Here is a 14,413-nt window from a genome sequence, read left to right as displayed (position 1 = left end):
AAGCGAGAAGCACTCGTATTATAATATCAATCCGCGCCTTGCGAAAAATCGTAGGGGTCTACTCGAGCCACCTGCGGCAACAGCGACGACATTCGTTCTTTTCTCCTCGCACCACAAGGCAACCTCTGGCATGAACCACACCGAACAGGCGCAGCCATGGCCGCAGCCGGACCACCATATGGACATGCAAGACATTGACTTCTCAAACTTCCTCGACATTGGCGATATAGGCGACATCGGTAACCTCGATGTGAGCGACTTCCCTTCCCTCGACGGGCCTGACAGCCAAGTCATGGCTTCGACTGGCTCGCTGCATGACTTTGGCGCAGAAGCCTTCGAGATGCCGACCACATTGGACGTGCAAAACTTCGGCCAGGTTCAGCAATGGGGCCACCAGCAAGTGCCGCAGAACATGTATCGTCCTCCAAACATTGTCCCGCCCACACCGAACAGCTTCGAATTGCAGGGCAATGCGCGTCATTACATGTCCCAGCACATGGAGTCGGGCGCGGGCCCCTTCTTTGACCAACATCGTCGCTTGAACAAGGACGACAACATGGCCTTCACTCCTCTTGTATCGCCAGCAGTCACACCGCGGGACTCGACTTTCCATCCCATACCCGAGTACACGATTCCGGGCGCCTACTTCAGTCCACTCACGTCGCCAGCCTTGCACGCGCAGCAGCAGCAACAGCATCAGCAAACCCGTAGCTACGCCCACAACCAGTACACGAATCCAACGACGGCCGACAGCTCGGCTGCCGCTTCGCCGCTTGACCTCAACATGGACATGGACACGGCAAAGGACATGACCGAAGCTGCTCCCCGCAGAAGCAGAAGGAAAGCGCAACCTCCCCATTCGGCTGGGCCAGCTGCGCGCGTGCGACAGTCGCCAATCGTCAAGGGTCAGAGACGCCGGTCGGCTCACCTCTCGACCATCATCCCCCCGCGTGAAGTCAACAACATTCTGCTCGAAGCCCAGAGCCAGGCCCAAGGTGCTCGCACTCCGTCGGCTGAGTACATGCCATTCGAGAGCTCAGGCGCAGAGTCGATTTCTCCTGAAGCATTACCCGATTTGCTCATGGGTCCTCCGCCTCTCCCGGCCTCTGCATACCACTCGCCGGCCCTCCATCCTCAGACACAGTCTGCCCCTGCTTCAACCGCTATCCACTCGCACCAACCGCCTTGCGATCCATGTCCAGCTACACCTGCATCATTAATGTCTATTAGGAAGAGCCAGCAGCAGAACGGGACCAATCATACTGCTGGTCCACACCCCGGCTCAGGCCAGTTCCAGATCCAATCTCAGGATTCGACCGGTATGCTTGAAGACCTTGCTCTGCCTCCTGCTGCAGCCGGTCCTACTCGTCCGGCTTTGAACAGGATAGTTACCACCGTCCCAAGCGAGACCACTCCACGTTTGGCTCCCAAGGGTACCCCCCGATTGGCACCATCACAATCTCATGCATCGAGCCCTTCGTTGGCAGCCAATTATTCACCTGCCATTGCGCCTACGCCATCGTTCTCGGGCAAGAAGCCAGACCCAAAACGAGCCCAGGCTGCAAAGAAGCGTGGCAGCGTCAGTACCTCGTCTGCTCTTGTCAGCCCAGCTATCCGTCCAAAGATCAGTCCTAGCATCAAGCCTTTGCTACCTGAAGGAGGTATGTACTGCCACTACCACACGCTCCACCTTCAAATGTCTTCTCTTGCTAACCGTTATGAACTAGGCCTCAGCGAGTCCCAGCAAGCGCTTCTTCTCGCTTCAAAGTCAAACTATACTCATCTTCTGGAAGGCACTCGTTTACCTGGTGTCTCATATCCAGAGTCGTTGTCCATGGGTCTGACATCGAAACGTACCTCGCACAAGATCGCCGAGCAAGGTCGTCGCAACCGAATCAACGAGGCCATCAAAGAGATGCAAACCCTTCTCCCCAAACTCAAGGGCAAGGCCAGAGCGGAAGAGATTGCAGAGGAAGAGGAGGAGGCCAATGCCAAAGATGGCAAAGGCAACAACACAGCAGAGGGCAGAAGTGCCAACTCAAAGGCTGCCACCGTCGAAAGCGCCATTGATTACATCAAAATGCTGCAGCAGGAGAAGAACCTCGCTTTTGAGATGCTCAAGAAGAAAGACGAAGAGATGGCGGCGTTGCGAAAGCAATTGCAGGCTGCTGACATCAACATCACAGCCACTGACTCGGCCAATGACTCGGCCGTCGCGAGCAGTGGTGACGAGAACAGCGCCGAGCCTGAGAAGATGGAAGGCGTCAGCGCCACGCCGTAAGATCCTTTCGACTCTTGCTACAGCGGATGCAAGAGAGGGTGCATTTCTTCGGTCAAGAGGCTTGGCTGGTCTGGCCTGCCGACAACGAGAACTGCGACCCTCCCAACCAACAAGCGCAAGGCCGAGAGCTTCAACCATGACGACTATCAGCACCTCAATAACGGCTTCAGATCCGTCCGTGCTGGGATCGACTTCCGCAAGCAGAAGCATCCTCATCGCTGCGCGCTCGTTGCCTACACCGACCACAAGTGCAAGGTCAAGTCTGTCTTCGTCGCCGAATTATAACAGTGCCGAGCTCACCGTGTGCCATGCTGTCAACCTGAAGCAGAATGACTCTTGCCTCGTGGCTGGCCACTTAGTCAAGTGGAATTTGGGGTCAGCCCGTCGACGTCGAGGAAACCGATTTTGGTTAATTGGGACGGCTTTTTCGAAGACTCGTACTTTGACAGCAAACACGCGTATACCGAGACCGAGCGCTGTTGTTCGGCTCGGGCAATCATCACTGTCATACATTTCCTTCATGTTGGATATGCTCTTTTTAAGCAACAAAATGGAGAAGGGATGGTAGCGTTTGGCATTTTGGCTCTCCCTTTCCCCCTTTTCTCTTCTCTCTTCTTTCCTCTTCTCTCGCACTCTTGTCTTTCTATAATGTCACCTCCACTCATACCCTTCTTTTCTTTCTCGTTTTTCGAAGCGCCCTCCTCTTTTAGGATATAGCTGCTGTTCGGCTTTGGCTTTCTTGTTGTTTTACGAAATTCTCGTTTTAGATATCCGGCACTCTATTGGAGCCTCTTGCTTGTTGGATATGGTACACACCATTTGTTATACACCTTTAAATTAATGAAAAAAACAATTGAACATCATCGACTTGAACAATTAAACTCCAGGATGCCTGATTTTCAGAAGCAAAGCAGTGGCTCAGTCTATGACAATTATAGCATCAATCGAAGAAGCAAAACTGTGAGTTTGCCTATGAAGGTAAAGAGGAAGGAGCAGGCACGATGATCACGATTTCAACTGGTCTATTGGTTTTGGGATTTTGTGTTGCTTTCAGTGTCTTGTGAGAAAATCGAGTCTGGACAGGGGCTTCTGAACACAGCTTGATCGAGATAACTCACTTGCGTAAAGTAATTCATAGGTTTCTTCAACATTCTTGTGAAATCGAATCCCTAACAAACGATAGATGACAAGCACAAGAGCAGAGATAAAGGCCACTGTGTTGTTATAGAGTAGGGCTGAATATCCTCCCCATGTGCCAGAATCTGGCTCTTCCAGCCATCTCCCACGGCCACCCCTGGAGTCGTCTAGCCTGTAGAAATGCACAATGTTTATTAGGTCGGTATAGTCGTCCATAGAGAGGCGCTAACTACTATGCTCTGAGTAGAGGCTACCTCTAACAATGCTAAAATTGTGCATTTCTAAGATCATACGGGGAGGATGGAATGCCTTGACGAAGAGAACGACTGTCTATACTGAAGATTGGGAACCATGAAGTGAAGAATGCTCCTCAGTAGAGATATGAAGCGGTCAACGGCGAGAAACACAACGACTGAATCGCGAACAGTAGGCAAGAGTAATGTAGCGAAAGAGGAATCGATCTGCTCATCTATGCTGCCTCTGGGCAATTGAAGAAGGCCACCTGCACAGTAATGTCATCTCTCACGTCGCGAGAGCGAGGGGCAGGCACTGCAAGCCGGCCGGCTATCATCTCGTGATGGTTACCGCCGAGAGAGTTACGCATCAGATGCACTGCAGCATTGTCGTCTTGAACGGTTGTTCTCTCCTCTTCGAATTTATCATCCACCTTGAACTGACTGAAGTCGAACGGTGCGTAAGTCGGCGATGGTTTTTCATCAACTGTCCCAGAAAATTTGAGTTCCAGCCATTTTCCAACTAGGTCGACCGCCTGCTGGTTGGTGAGATTGTCCCATAAGCCATCTGACGCTAGAATGAGAAAAGAGGGTCTGTCCGAGGGCACAGTGGTCGTTGTAACAACTGGCTCGGCTGTCAAATACGGTGGTGTTTTAGCACCAGGTCTTAGTGCTGGACCACAATACTTTTGCTCGCACTCCCTCTGCAGCTCCAGAGGCCATTTCCAGCGACCATCACCAAATGCTCGAGAAACCATAATTCCCAGTATCCGCCCATTCTTAGCAATTCCTTCTTCACCAGGATGCTCTTGGTTGATTCTTGCGATCTCATCTTCATTGCTACCGGTCTGGTCAACAGACAAAGGTACTGCTTCCCATGTACCATTTGCGTTCTTTTGTCCGAGGACTGCCCTTGAGTCTCCTGTACATGCCACATGTAGCTTACCTGCAACAGGATCATACAAGGACAGTAAAGCACATGAGCCAGCATAAGCGGGAACCAACTGTGGGATCTTTTCTGTCAACGGCAGGTCGGTTTGGGTGATTTGCTGAGCGCTATCCATGATGCAACTGTCAAGATCCACAAAGGCCTTTGTAATGGCGCGCTGAATCATATGTTCAGACATGACTTCTCGTTCCGTAACGCGCTTGACTCGACTCATAGACTGTTGCACGTGAGATAGAAGTTGCTTCTCCAGCAAGTCTGCTGTCTGCCAGCCGGCATGCCCATCAAAGATAGCCCAAGCCATCCACGCTTTGCCATCGTTCCAGGGTGAGGGAACTTGACCATGAATAAATCGGTCCTCGCACGGGCTGTTCGAGGCCAGTTGGACACCATCGTATCTGTTCACACCAGGAATTTTCTTGACTAGAAATGAGTATGCTCCTTGCAGAAGCATCTCGGTAACTTCGTTTTTCGAAAAACCAGACTTGGGGATCATATGCTCAGCTGGCCGATTGTCCAGGAGTGGCACATCATCGCGGACAGTGGTAGACCACCAAAAACCTGTTCCAGCAACCAAAGTAGCAGAGGCAATGTATGTCGCAGTCTTGATGGCAGTGTGCTTTGATTGTGAATTTGCTGTGGAATATCCAAGTCGATTTGTCATCCGAATTGTGGAAGACCAGCGCGTTCGAGCAGAGCGCAGTGGCTGCATTCTGGTGATGATGTTGTAATACTTTCAGAAAGTACGGTTCTCCTTCATCGAATGCAGTCCCCAGTAGAGAATGACAGAAGGGCTGGCGGCGGCACAAAGAGATGAAGTGGGGAAGTATTGAACTTATTAACCAAGATGCTCGGAACTAGGGGCATATGCGAGCGTTTCAAACTCGCTTGTATGACGACGGTAGGGTGGAAGGATTCTGGAAGAAAGGAGTGATAGGGCAATTGCGATGGGGATACTCTGATATCCGGAAAGATCGGCCGTCTTGGTGGAGATAAGGCATGGTGTGCTATGCCGCTCTAAGGGACACAGTATGTAACAGCTCGCGTGACCACTTAGCAACGACAATCGCGACTCTTGTATTGGATAAGCTAATTAGAAGCACATGGGCAAAAAGAATTGCAAAACATACAGCAGCAGGGATTCCCACGTGGTCACCCACCGTAGTACTAATCTGCCGTTCAACTGCTTATGTATGGCAGAGCGGACGGGATGCCCAGTTTTCAGCTGACTGTGGCCGTATGTGCTTGTGAAACACTTCATTCAAAATATAATATCTGGTTGTTGAATCAATGCATTCTGCACTGATCACTATTCGTAGTGCTGTCGAGTCGTACCTCCTCGTGTGCAGACTTGTGTCACGAGCATGCTGGAGGAATGCACAATGCTTTCAAGATCAGTGCAGTCCTCCACGGAGAGTGTGAAAGTCAGCGCTTCCTAGTGCAGGGATTCACTGGTCTAAAAAGCATTGTGCATTCCTTTAGCCGGAATGGCCTTAGTTGTAGTCGCGAGAGATGGCTAAGAGTGACCTAATCCAGCAAATGGGGGGCTGCATACAAAAAGAACTACTCTACTCCTCTAGCCTTCATGAAATCCACCAAATCAAAGAAACTCTTCTTGTAGTTCCTCTCCTGGGTCGTACGATTGACAGTCTGGATTCCAAAGTGCTGATCGTAGTCGCCGAACTCCCAATTGTCAGCAAAGCTCCAAGCGAACGCTCCCAACACTTGCACGCCATCTTCCCAGATCGCCTTTAGCACTTCGGACATAAAGCTCAAGTAATAAACACTGCGGGGAGAATCAAACAACTGATCGGAGAGGTTTTCCTTATCTGCTTCGGCAAAAACGGGGAAGCCGAATTCGGTGAGCACGACGGGGGTGCGGAAGGTGTTGTGTAGGTAGTTCAGGTAGAGGCGCAGGTAGGTGGGGGTGATGTAGACGTATGATTGGGAGCGATAGCCGATGTTCCAGCCAAAGATGTCCGTGGTGGTCTGATTGACGCAGTAGGGTCGTAGTTCCGCTGATGAGTTGCTGGCGCATGCCTTGATACTATCGATGGAACCTGGTTCTGGAGGTGCAATCACTGTAGCTGTGTAAGGATCAATGCCCAGGAAGTCTGCAGTTCCGTTGATGTATTCGAGGTCTTGTTGACTCAAAGGGACGTAGTCGGTGATGGTCATCTTGTAGGATTCGGGGTAATCTTGACCTAGGAAGATGGGATTGCAGAATGGTCCCAGCTGGAACGAATTAAAATGGTCGGCAGCGTACACATCAGCTTCGCTCTTTGGGTCGCGAGGCACGCCAAAGTTGTTGTTGAATTTAAGAGCAATCTTGCCGGTACCCTTCAGCTCTTCCTTGTAGAAATGGGAAACACGAGCGTGCGACTTGATAACATGATCGATGGATTTGCCGTTTGCAGAGTAAAGCAGAGGCTCGTTGAAAGTATACCAGACCGGCACACGATCAGCGTAGTGTGTCATGACAAGTTTGGCGTAGTTGACAAAGGCGTCTGGGAAGGTCTCATTCTGGTATCCACCATTGACATACCCAATTTCTGTCTCGGCGAGTAAGGCAGTGACGTTCTCAATCGAGCCATAAAACTGCAATGGTGTATCGAAGTGCAAAAGCGTGACTTCGGGAGCCATTCCCTTCTCGATGATATAGTTGATCACATCATCATAGTGCTGAATCGCTTGTTGGTTGACCGGGGTGCCGGGCAGTGCAAAAGGCAAGATCCTGGTCCAGGCAATGCTGAAAGAGAAGTACTTGACACCCATGGCAGCAACCCGCTCGATGTCCTGCTTGTAGGTGTAGTAGTGTTCGTTGGTGACATAGTCCTTTGGTCGGTCATCTTGGACCAAGATATCCATTAGGGATGGACCTTTTCCTTCCTCCGCCGTAGCTCCTTCAATTTGGCTGGCGGAACTTGCAACACCAAACTCAAAACCAGGAGGAAAGTTGTAGCAGTCGGTCGGGCCGAAGTAGTCTCTCGGAGGCAGGACTAGCTCCTCAGTCGGCACTGGGGTCGGCTCGACTGTAGTACTGTAAAGAGCGCTTGCGGCTTCTTGGGTGAAGTTGGGCGGATTGGCCATTCTCCACAACTCCGTCCAAGCGGCGTTTCCATATGGGTCTGCCGTGTCTGTTGCAGTTGCGTTTGCAGTTGGATTCCATTTGCCCCAAGTGGTATAGGATACAGTACCGATGAGAGAAGTCAAGCTCTCTGATGGCGGAGCATAGGTTGTGGTAGTTGTTGGCGAGGGACGAGATGTAGCATATCGCACCGTCGAGGTCATGCTATATTGAAAAGGTGTGAAGGTGTACTGCGGTTCGCCTTCAATGCACTTGGTGCATGGTCGAGGTGTGGACCCGTTGGCCTCCAGGTATACTTGCTGGGTGACTGCCACAGAAGCCAGGCCAAGTAGTTGACCAAGAATACACACTTTTACCATGGTTGAAGTTATAGGAAATGATTCAATACTTACAACCTTTGGGTGGACGAAGCCTTCTTATATAAGCTGTTTATTCCGGCCCTTGGCTCTACCAGGTTGCAAAAAATCATCGGTTCTATGCCTTGACTTGGGCTGGGACCATGGAGGAATCGTCATGCCGGACCGTGCAAGCAAGAAGCTTAGGAGCCATGAAGGCACGATGCCCGAGCAAACCGTCGCCAACTCTGCCTTGTTTAGTCTTCCCCTCCAAATGGCCAAGCCGAAGGAATCGCGGAGCGTCGATATGGGGTTCTGATCTGCAGCGATGTACAGTAGAAGCTCAAGGTTGTACCTTCTGTGTTCGTATTTACCCAGCCTTTGCCGGTATAAACTTGTCACGTGCGTCGGGAAACAATCTCCCGAAATCGCGAGCAAGCCGAGGGTAACAAATCACAACGACTGCCAAACAACTTTTGTTTCTGGCCCAAGTGTGTTCGGTTCTTGGACGCTCCGAAAGGCAAGGCATTGGAACTTGCAGCCTGTCGAGAAATGCTCATCGGGGGTGTTCCCTGCAACATTCCCTCGACATTGGCGAGAGCTACTTCGAGCCAAGATAAGGAGCATCACAATCAAATTCTATCGGGGAAAGAGCGATCAAAGAAAAAGTCATTGCATTAAGGGGTATGTGATAAAGGTCATTTACTTTCCTGTACATGTCCGCTCTATATTCAGAGCATGTGGAAGGGTGTGCCATTATGCACCTGTTGCTGCGCCTGAGTCTGTTGTGGTTGACTAGGCAGCAAATTCGGATTCGCACTTCCATTCGCCAGAGCAGCTTTCCTCTCGGCCTCCTTTTTCTTCTTCTGCACTAAAGTACCCTTCAATCCAGTAAGGTATTTCATAGTTTCTGCCTTCAAGTGTCCAGCTTCTGAAGATGACTTGACAGCTTGGATCATCTCGCGTACTTGAGTCTCTGAATTGATGTGTGGACAGATGCGAGAGAAGCCATAGTGTGCGAGACCGCAGAGTCCGCAGTGTTCGACGCCCGCAAGCTTGAGAGGACAGCTACCTAGGGGGTGAATGTGTTGACATGCTACGCATGACGCCATTTGAGGCTGTCGCGGTGGGTTGCCGTTCGAGGCTGGGATTGTGAACTCAGGGTCGTAATTGCGGTAATTGGGTATCTCGACGCGACGAAACAATGGCGGGGCTGGATAAAAGTACAAAGATTAGTAAGTGTTCAGATAGATTCTTCTTCTTGTTGAGGTGGAGAAGGCAACGAGTTGGCACCAGTGACAGTGATGTCTTCATCACTATCTCCGGTAAGGTCGACGAAGCCTGATGGGACTGCAGCACCGAATCTCTGCATATTGATCTGCGCCTCTCGCGCACTCATGCCATGAGATGCTGCCGAGGCCGCATACTTGACTCGCCTGGATGCTGGAGCAGGTGTGACAGGAGTGGCACGCTTCTGTTTCTTAGGCATTGAAGCCACTTTCTTTGTGGGTGTTGAGACTGCAGTTTTGGTCTTTCTTGGACTCTTGCGTGGTTTGGTGGGAGTTTTGATGGGGGTTCTTTGTAAAGAAAATTCCTTACCAGTCGGTCTGATCAGCTTGGAAGTGGTCTTTGCTTGATCAGGAGCCTGCAGCTCTGTCGGGTCGACGATGTCTTCAGGCTCTTCTGCTGCGACGCTCTCATCGTCACTATCGTCTCGGAAGTCTGTGTCGTAATCATCATCTACTTGAGCTCGTTTGGAGGGGCGGATAGGAGAGCCGTTATCAGCATCCTTAGGACCCATGACGGCCTCGGGACCGTCTTGGTTAGTACCATCGCCATAATCAACCGTCTAATTAAAGTTAGCAATGACCCAGGGAAAGTTGGAAGAAGATACGATACTGCTTTGGTTCGGCGACCACGTCCGAATGCCTGCTCAGCGGCCGCCGCTTCGACTGCCGCAATTCTTTCGCGTTCCTTAAGAATCTTGTCCCATACGTCGCGATCAGGAGCCACCTCTGCTGCTTCTGGTCCTTCGACAGCTGTATCTTCGAGCTCGTTGTTGGCCCAAATCCTAGCGAATGAAAAGGTGGATTCTGCCGATTTGTCTTCACCAGCCTTTGTATGCTCGACGTTGCTAACTTCGAGCAACCTATCGATCGCGGCTGAGTCGTACTTGATGTCTTTCTCTCCATCGTCATCGAATAACTCCTTGGTACCGTGGCGAAGGATACCTTCGAGGTCGCGATCTGTAGCATCGTCTGCGTCCATCTGTTCGATCAGGACGTGATCCAGTGCCATCTTGCGTCTACCGTAGGACATGATCTTCTCTTCAGCACTGGCACGAGTGACGATCTGGAAGCATGAGACCTTCTTCTTCTGACCGATACGATGAGCTCGACTCAGTGCTTGAATATCTTGGTGAGGGTTGAAATCAGGATCCAAGATGATGACAGTATCTGCTGTCGCCAAGTTGATACCGACACCTCCGGCACGAGTGGAAAGCAAGAAAGCAAACAAGGCAGAGTCAGGTGCATTGAACTCATCAATACGTTTTTGCTTTTCCAGACTGCTGATAGTTCCATCGAGACGCTGGCAGCGCATCTCAAGGCCATCAAGGAAGTCCTCCACCATAGTGAGCATATCAAGGAACTGACTGAAGATCAGCACGCGGTGACCACGCTCCTTGAGCTTGGGAAGGAGTATCTCGAGCAATTGCAACTTTCCACTAGCATCGACGAGGTTACGATGGCTGGCAGCTTGAGACACGTTTCTCTCTTCGATCTCGGTGCTGTACACGAAAGGATGGCAAAGGCATTTGCGCAGCTGCATAAGGATGTTGTTCAAGTTAGCGCGTTCTGTGGGTCTAAGTTCCTTAGCTCCCTGGAAGATAGCGCGCATGAGGTCTGGATTCTTTGCGAGAATGTTCTTGTAAAGCTTCTTCTGGACGGTAGACATAGAGACCGGTACGATTACTTGGGCCATCGGTGGAAGGAAGGTCAAGACCTGAGCTTTTGTGCGACGCAGGAAGAAGGGGCGAATAATACCGTGCAACTCCTGAATCTTGGCTGTGTCAAGATTCTGGAACTTCTCTTCCAGCTGACTGGCATCGAAGGTGTCGTCGAGGAACTGCAGAAGATTGAACAACTCACGTGCGCTGTTCTGCAGAGGCGTACCAGTCAGGAGAACCTTGAAAGGTGCTTTCAAAGATGCCAGCGCTGAGTATAGCTGGGACTTGTCGCTCTTCAAACGCTGTCCTTCGTCGACGATGAGTGCTTGCCAAGGAATGGACTTGAAGAACTTTCGAGCACTGTCATCAGCAGCGCAGTCGTAGGAAGTCACGACAATATGACATCTGAGCTCTCTGCTATCGCGAGCAAATAGTTCGTAGCGGTAGGTCAAGTCGCGAGCTTCCTTGCTTCCGAAGTATGCGACGACTCTCAAGGAAGGAGCCCATTGCTTGACTTCACGACGCCAATTGGCACAAGTGGAGTTGGGTACCACAACCAAGAAGGGAAAGCAATTCCAGTCTTGAACTAGAGTGGCGAGGAAAGCGATGATCTGGATCGTCTTTCCTAGACCCATCTCGTCAGCCAGAATGGCGTTTTTGTGTGTGTACCATTTGTAGTAGAGCCAATTGAGACCCTCCATCTGGTAATTCATAAGCTCTCCTCCAGTGATGTTGTTAGGCTGCTTCTTCTTCTCAAGCTTTTGCGCAAAGTCAAGAGATCTCGCCTTCTCGAGGCGAGTCTTGAGCTGCGGTGGTTTGGGCTGCTTCACATATCTGCCAAGCACCCAATCGTTATAAGCGACGACGAAATCAGTCCAGCGATCAACATCATCAGGAGTAGGGGGCTTCTCCCAAACAACATCTTCATACCCAAGGCCCTTGTACTTGACCAGAGCGACGTCGACTTCACGAATACGTGCCTTGTCGATCTCTTCAGTCGAGATGTCAACAATACTGGTGTATTTGACATCAAGCACAATGTCGATGCGAAGGAAGTCCTCGGGAATCGCGTCTTCAGTGCGCATCTTGGGTTGACGTGCCTCGTCACGCTTCGCAAAGGCTTTGCGCATGGCGCCAGCGGTGGCACCCCAGACCCAAGGTCCAGGCATCCATGCAGCCTGGAAGTACGACTTACTATCCCAACGCACGAGGTAAGCCTTTTCATCTTCAGGAATTCTGTCGTAGCCCAAGCTAGGGTCGTAGTTGTCTTCATCGATCGGCTTCCACGCCACAAGTGACCCGACCTTTCCTGGACAATCAAGACACTCTTTGCATCTCCAGTCCTGGCTGTACTCTTGAAGTCGCTGAGCGGCTACATCGTCGCTGTCGAGGTCCATCAGGCTGTCCGACTTCGGCGGCATGTGCTCGAAGTGGAAGCCTCTGGAGCAGGCAGTGCAGCGGAACATGACATTATCGGGGTTGTTGATGAGATTTTGCGGAACAGGACAGATCGGGTCCTCACCATTGTTCTCTTCGCGGTCCTTTTGTTCCTGTTGAGGGGTCTTGCGCTCCCTGAAAGGAACACATGATGAGCCATGCTCCTTACAGTCAGAGCACCTTCCATGGTCTGGAGCTGTATGATCCTTCTTCATCGGATAGGCGACACAGCGGCGGCACTGGAGAACAAAGTCGTTCTTACCAACTTTGGTGACCAGATGCTCCCTAGATCCGCGGTGACCGATGCAGCTCTTGTGGTAGGCATAGACACAACCTTGACAGTAGATCAGAGGTGCAAAGTTAGTGCCGTTCTGACATGAGTCGCAGTGTTGGATGTGACGGGCGCGGAAAGGGTCTGAGCGTGGGAGGTCCCTGAAAGATTCACGAGCTCCGACAGGCTTGGGAGGGGCGACAGGACGTGGTTCCGACTCTGATCTATAGATGTCGTTAACACCTGGATCCTGCATGTCGCCTTGGTGACGTGTCGATCGACCCGACTGGCGGACTCCCTGGCCCATGGGGCGTGACGTGCGAGGCCTCGAGTTGTCGTATTGAAGCTCATCCTCACCATCATCGGCGTAGTTGATGGGACGACTTGCGGATCTCAAAGATCGCTTTCGTTTTCTGGTGGGCAGGACGTCGGATTGGAGAATGAAGCCATCGTCGTCGTCGTCGTTGTCTTCTGAATCGGCCTGAGACATGGATTGGAGACGTCTTGAGGCTCTCCTGGGCTCGGAAGCTGGCGGGACGACTCTCCTGGAACGACGAGGAGCCGGGCCGTCCTCGTCTGATTTGCTGTCGTATCTTTTGGTTGCCTTTGGCTTTCTTGAGCGTGAGGGATTGTCTTGTGCTTCCAGGTATTCGAGGGCTTGAGCGGTGTCGACGTAACCAGATTTGCTGGGCCTGGGGCGCTGGATCTCTTCGACGTCACTTTCTTCTTCGGCATAGTCGCTCCTGTCTTGGACGTTCTCGTTGTATTCCTGCAGGGATTCTTGGCCGTTCTCGTACTCTAATAGATCGTTGAAAGAGACCTGGCGAGTCGGAGCGATTAGCTTGAGACGTAGTGGAGGCATGTTGGATGGGTGTAAAGACTATGGGTTGAGGTTGTGCAGTTGTTTTGAGTTCGAGAGGCAAAGTGGAAGGAAGTAGAGTGGATAAAGGGTTCTAAGACCCTTGATATAGGTCGATGAGAGTCGATAGAGGAGTAGAGTGATAGTGAAAGAATAGCGAGTGACGAGAGATACGTGAAGGTTGCGAGGGTTGTGAGGGTAGCATAGTGTGAATAGGAAGGCATCCTTGATGAATAGTAGCGGACGAATGATAGTAAGGACTCACCTGCTCTGTATGTCTATCGACAAACTCAACATTGTAGTATACATCTTCATTCTGAGAAATCTCTTTCAATACACGGCGAACAATGTTGGCACCGTATGTACAGTCGGTGTAAGCTTCACGGTCAAAGTTGGGGTCTTTCGTGATGACGATTTCGATGTCCCGTGTGGGTCTTCTGGTCGTTGTAGGTGGGAGAGTAGGAGCGGGTGATTCCAGTTCAGGTTCAGGATCATCTTCAGCTATGCCGTCGATAATGGCATCGATATCCAAGTCATCGTCCTCGGCTCCGGTGGTCGTCTCAGGTACAGTGGTCGGAGTGTTGATTGAGGCAAAGGTCCTAGGCGGGGGAGCAACTGGGCGAGGAGCAGTGTTTACAGTACGAGGCTTCCACTGGGAGATGTCGACATTCAGTTCATCTTCCGAGGCGGACGACATGGTGCATCAATTCGACATGCGCATACACGTCCCGGACGAAATAGTACGCGTCTTCGGCGAGAAGGATGCTGAGAAAGCCAGTGATATATGTTGTGGAGAATGTACAGAGTGCACCAGTAGAAAGGAAAGGCCTATGTCAGTGGGAAGGAATAGATACAAACGAGGAAGTCGCAACACTTTCT

The 14,413-nt window shown here is 51.2% G+C and overlaps 5 protein-coding genes across 5 annotated transcripts; 1 reads left to right on the top strand and 4 right to left on the bottom strand.

Moving 5' to 3' along the window:
* Nucleotides 1-340: 340 nt before the first annotated feature.
* Nucleotides 341-2,281, top strand: M438DRAFT_270870 (uncharacterized protein; the record flags this gene model as incomplete). The annotated part of the gene is made up of 2 exons (XM_029900433.1): nt 341-1,665; nt 1,735-2,281. 2 exons carry the CDS (start codon nt 341-343, stop codon nt 2,279-2,281), a joined length of 1,872 nt encoding a protein of 623 aa, XP_029762182.1.
* Nucleotides 2,282-3,271: 990 nt separating this feature from the next.
* Nucleotides 3,272-3,760, bottom strand: M438DRAFT_188160 (uncharacterized protein). Its single transcript, XM_029899233.1, has one exon. It carries the CDS (start codon nt 3,632-3,634, stop codon nt 3,332-3,334), a length of 303 nt encoding a protein of 100 aa, XP_029762181.1. The 5' UTR covers nt 3,635-3,760; the 3' UTR covers nt 3,272-3,331.
* A 127-nt stretch (nt 3,761-3,887) lies between these two features.
* On the bottom strand, nt 3,888-5,309 carry M438DRAFT_373505 (putative pyruvate dehydrogenase; the record flags this gene model as incomplete). The annotated part of the gene is made up of 1 exon (XM_029908428.1): nt 3,888-5,309. One exon carries the CDS (start codon nt 5,307-5,309, stop codon nt 3,888-3,890), a length of 1,422 nt encoding a protein of 473 aa, XP_029762180.1.
* Nucleotides 5,310-6,048: 739 nt separating this feature from the next.
* M438DRAFT_344406 (glycoside hydrolase) lies at nt 6,049-8,338 on the bottom strand. Its single transcript, XM_029905223.1, has one exon. It carries the CDS (start codon nt 8,042-8,044, stop codon nt 6,161-6,163), a length of 1,884 nt encoding a protein of 627 aa, XP_029762179.1. The 5' UTR covers nt 8,045-8,338; the 3' UTR covers nt 6,049-6,160.
* Nucleotides 8,339-8,686: 348 nt separating this feature from the next.
* M438DRAFT_344405 (uncharacterized protein) lies at nt 8,687-14,400 on the bottom strand. Its single transcript, XM_029905222.1, has 4 exons — nt 13,800-14,400; nt 9,920-13,495; nt 9,620-9,869; nt 8,687-9,233 (listed from the first exon to the last, which is right to left on the bottom strand). Exons 1-4 carry the CDS (start codon nt 14,229-14,231, stop codon nt 8,752-8,754), a joined length of 4,740 nt encoding a protein of 1,579 aa, XP_029762178.1. The 5' UTR covers nt 14,232-14,400; the 3' UTR covers nt 8,687-8,751.
* Between the last annotated feature and the right edge of the window lie 13 nt (nt 14,401-14,413).

Source organism: Aureobasidium pullulans (genome assembly GCF_000721785.1).
Source record: "Aureobasidium pullulans EXF-150 unplaced genomic scaffold scaffold_6, whole genome shotgun sequence".
Classification (NCBI taxonomy): domain Eukaryota; kingdom Fungi; phylum Ascomycota; class Dothideomycetes; order Dothideales; family Saccotheciaceae; genus Aureobasidium; species Aureobasidium pullulans.
The sequence above is the reverse complement of the archived record's forward strand: the minus strand, read 5'-3'. Positions and strand labels throughout refer to the sequence as shown.

Coding starts and splice junctions, on each gene's coding strand:
- M438DRAFT_188160 (XM_029899233.1), bottom strand. CDS start 3,634: ATGGACGACTATACCGACCTAATAAACATTGTGCATTTCTACAGGCTA.
- M438DRAFT_344406 (XM_029905223.1), bottom strand. CDS start 8,044: ATGGTAAAAGTGTGTATTCTTGGTCAACTACTTGGCCTGGCTTCTGTG.
- M438DRAFT_344405 (XM_029905222.1), bottom strand. CDS start 14,231: ATGTCGTCCGCCTCGGAAGATGAACTGAATGTCGACATCTCCCAGTGG. Junction 13,496..13,799: donor TCGATAGACATACAGAGCAG/GTGAGTCCTTAC, acceptor CCGACTCGCCAG/GTCTCTTTCAACGATCTATT. Junction 9,234..9,619: donor CAAGCTGATCAGACCGACTG/GTAAGGAATTTT, acceptor ACTTTTATCCAG/CCCCGCCATTGTTTCGTCGC.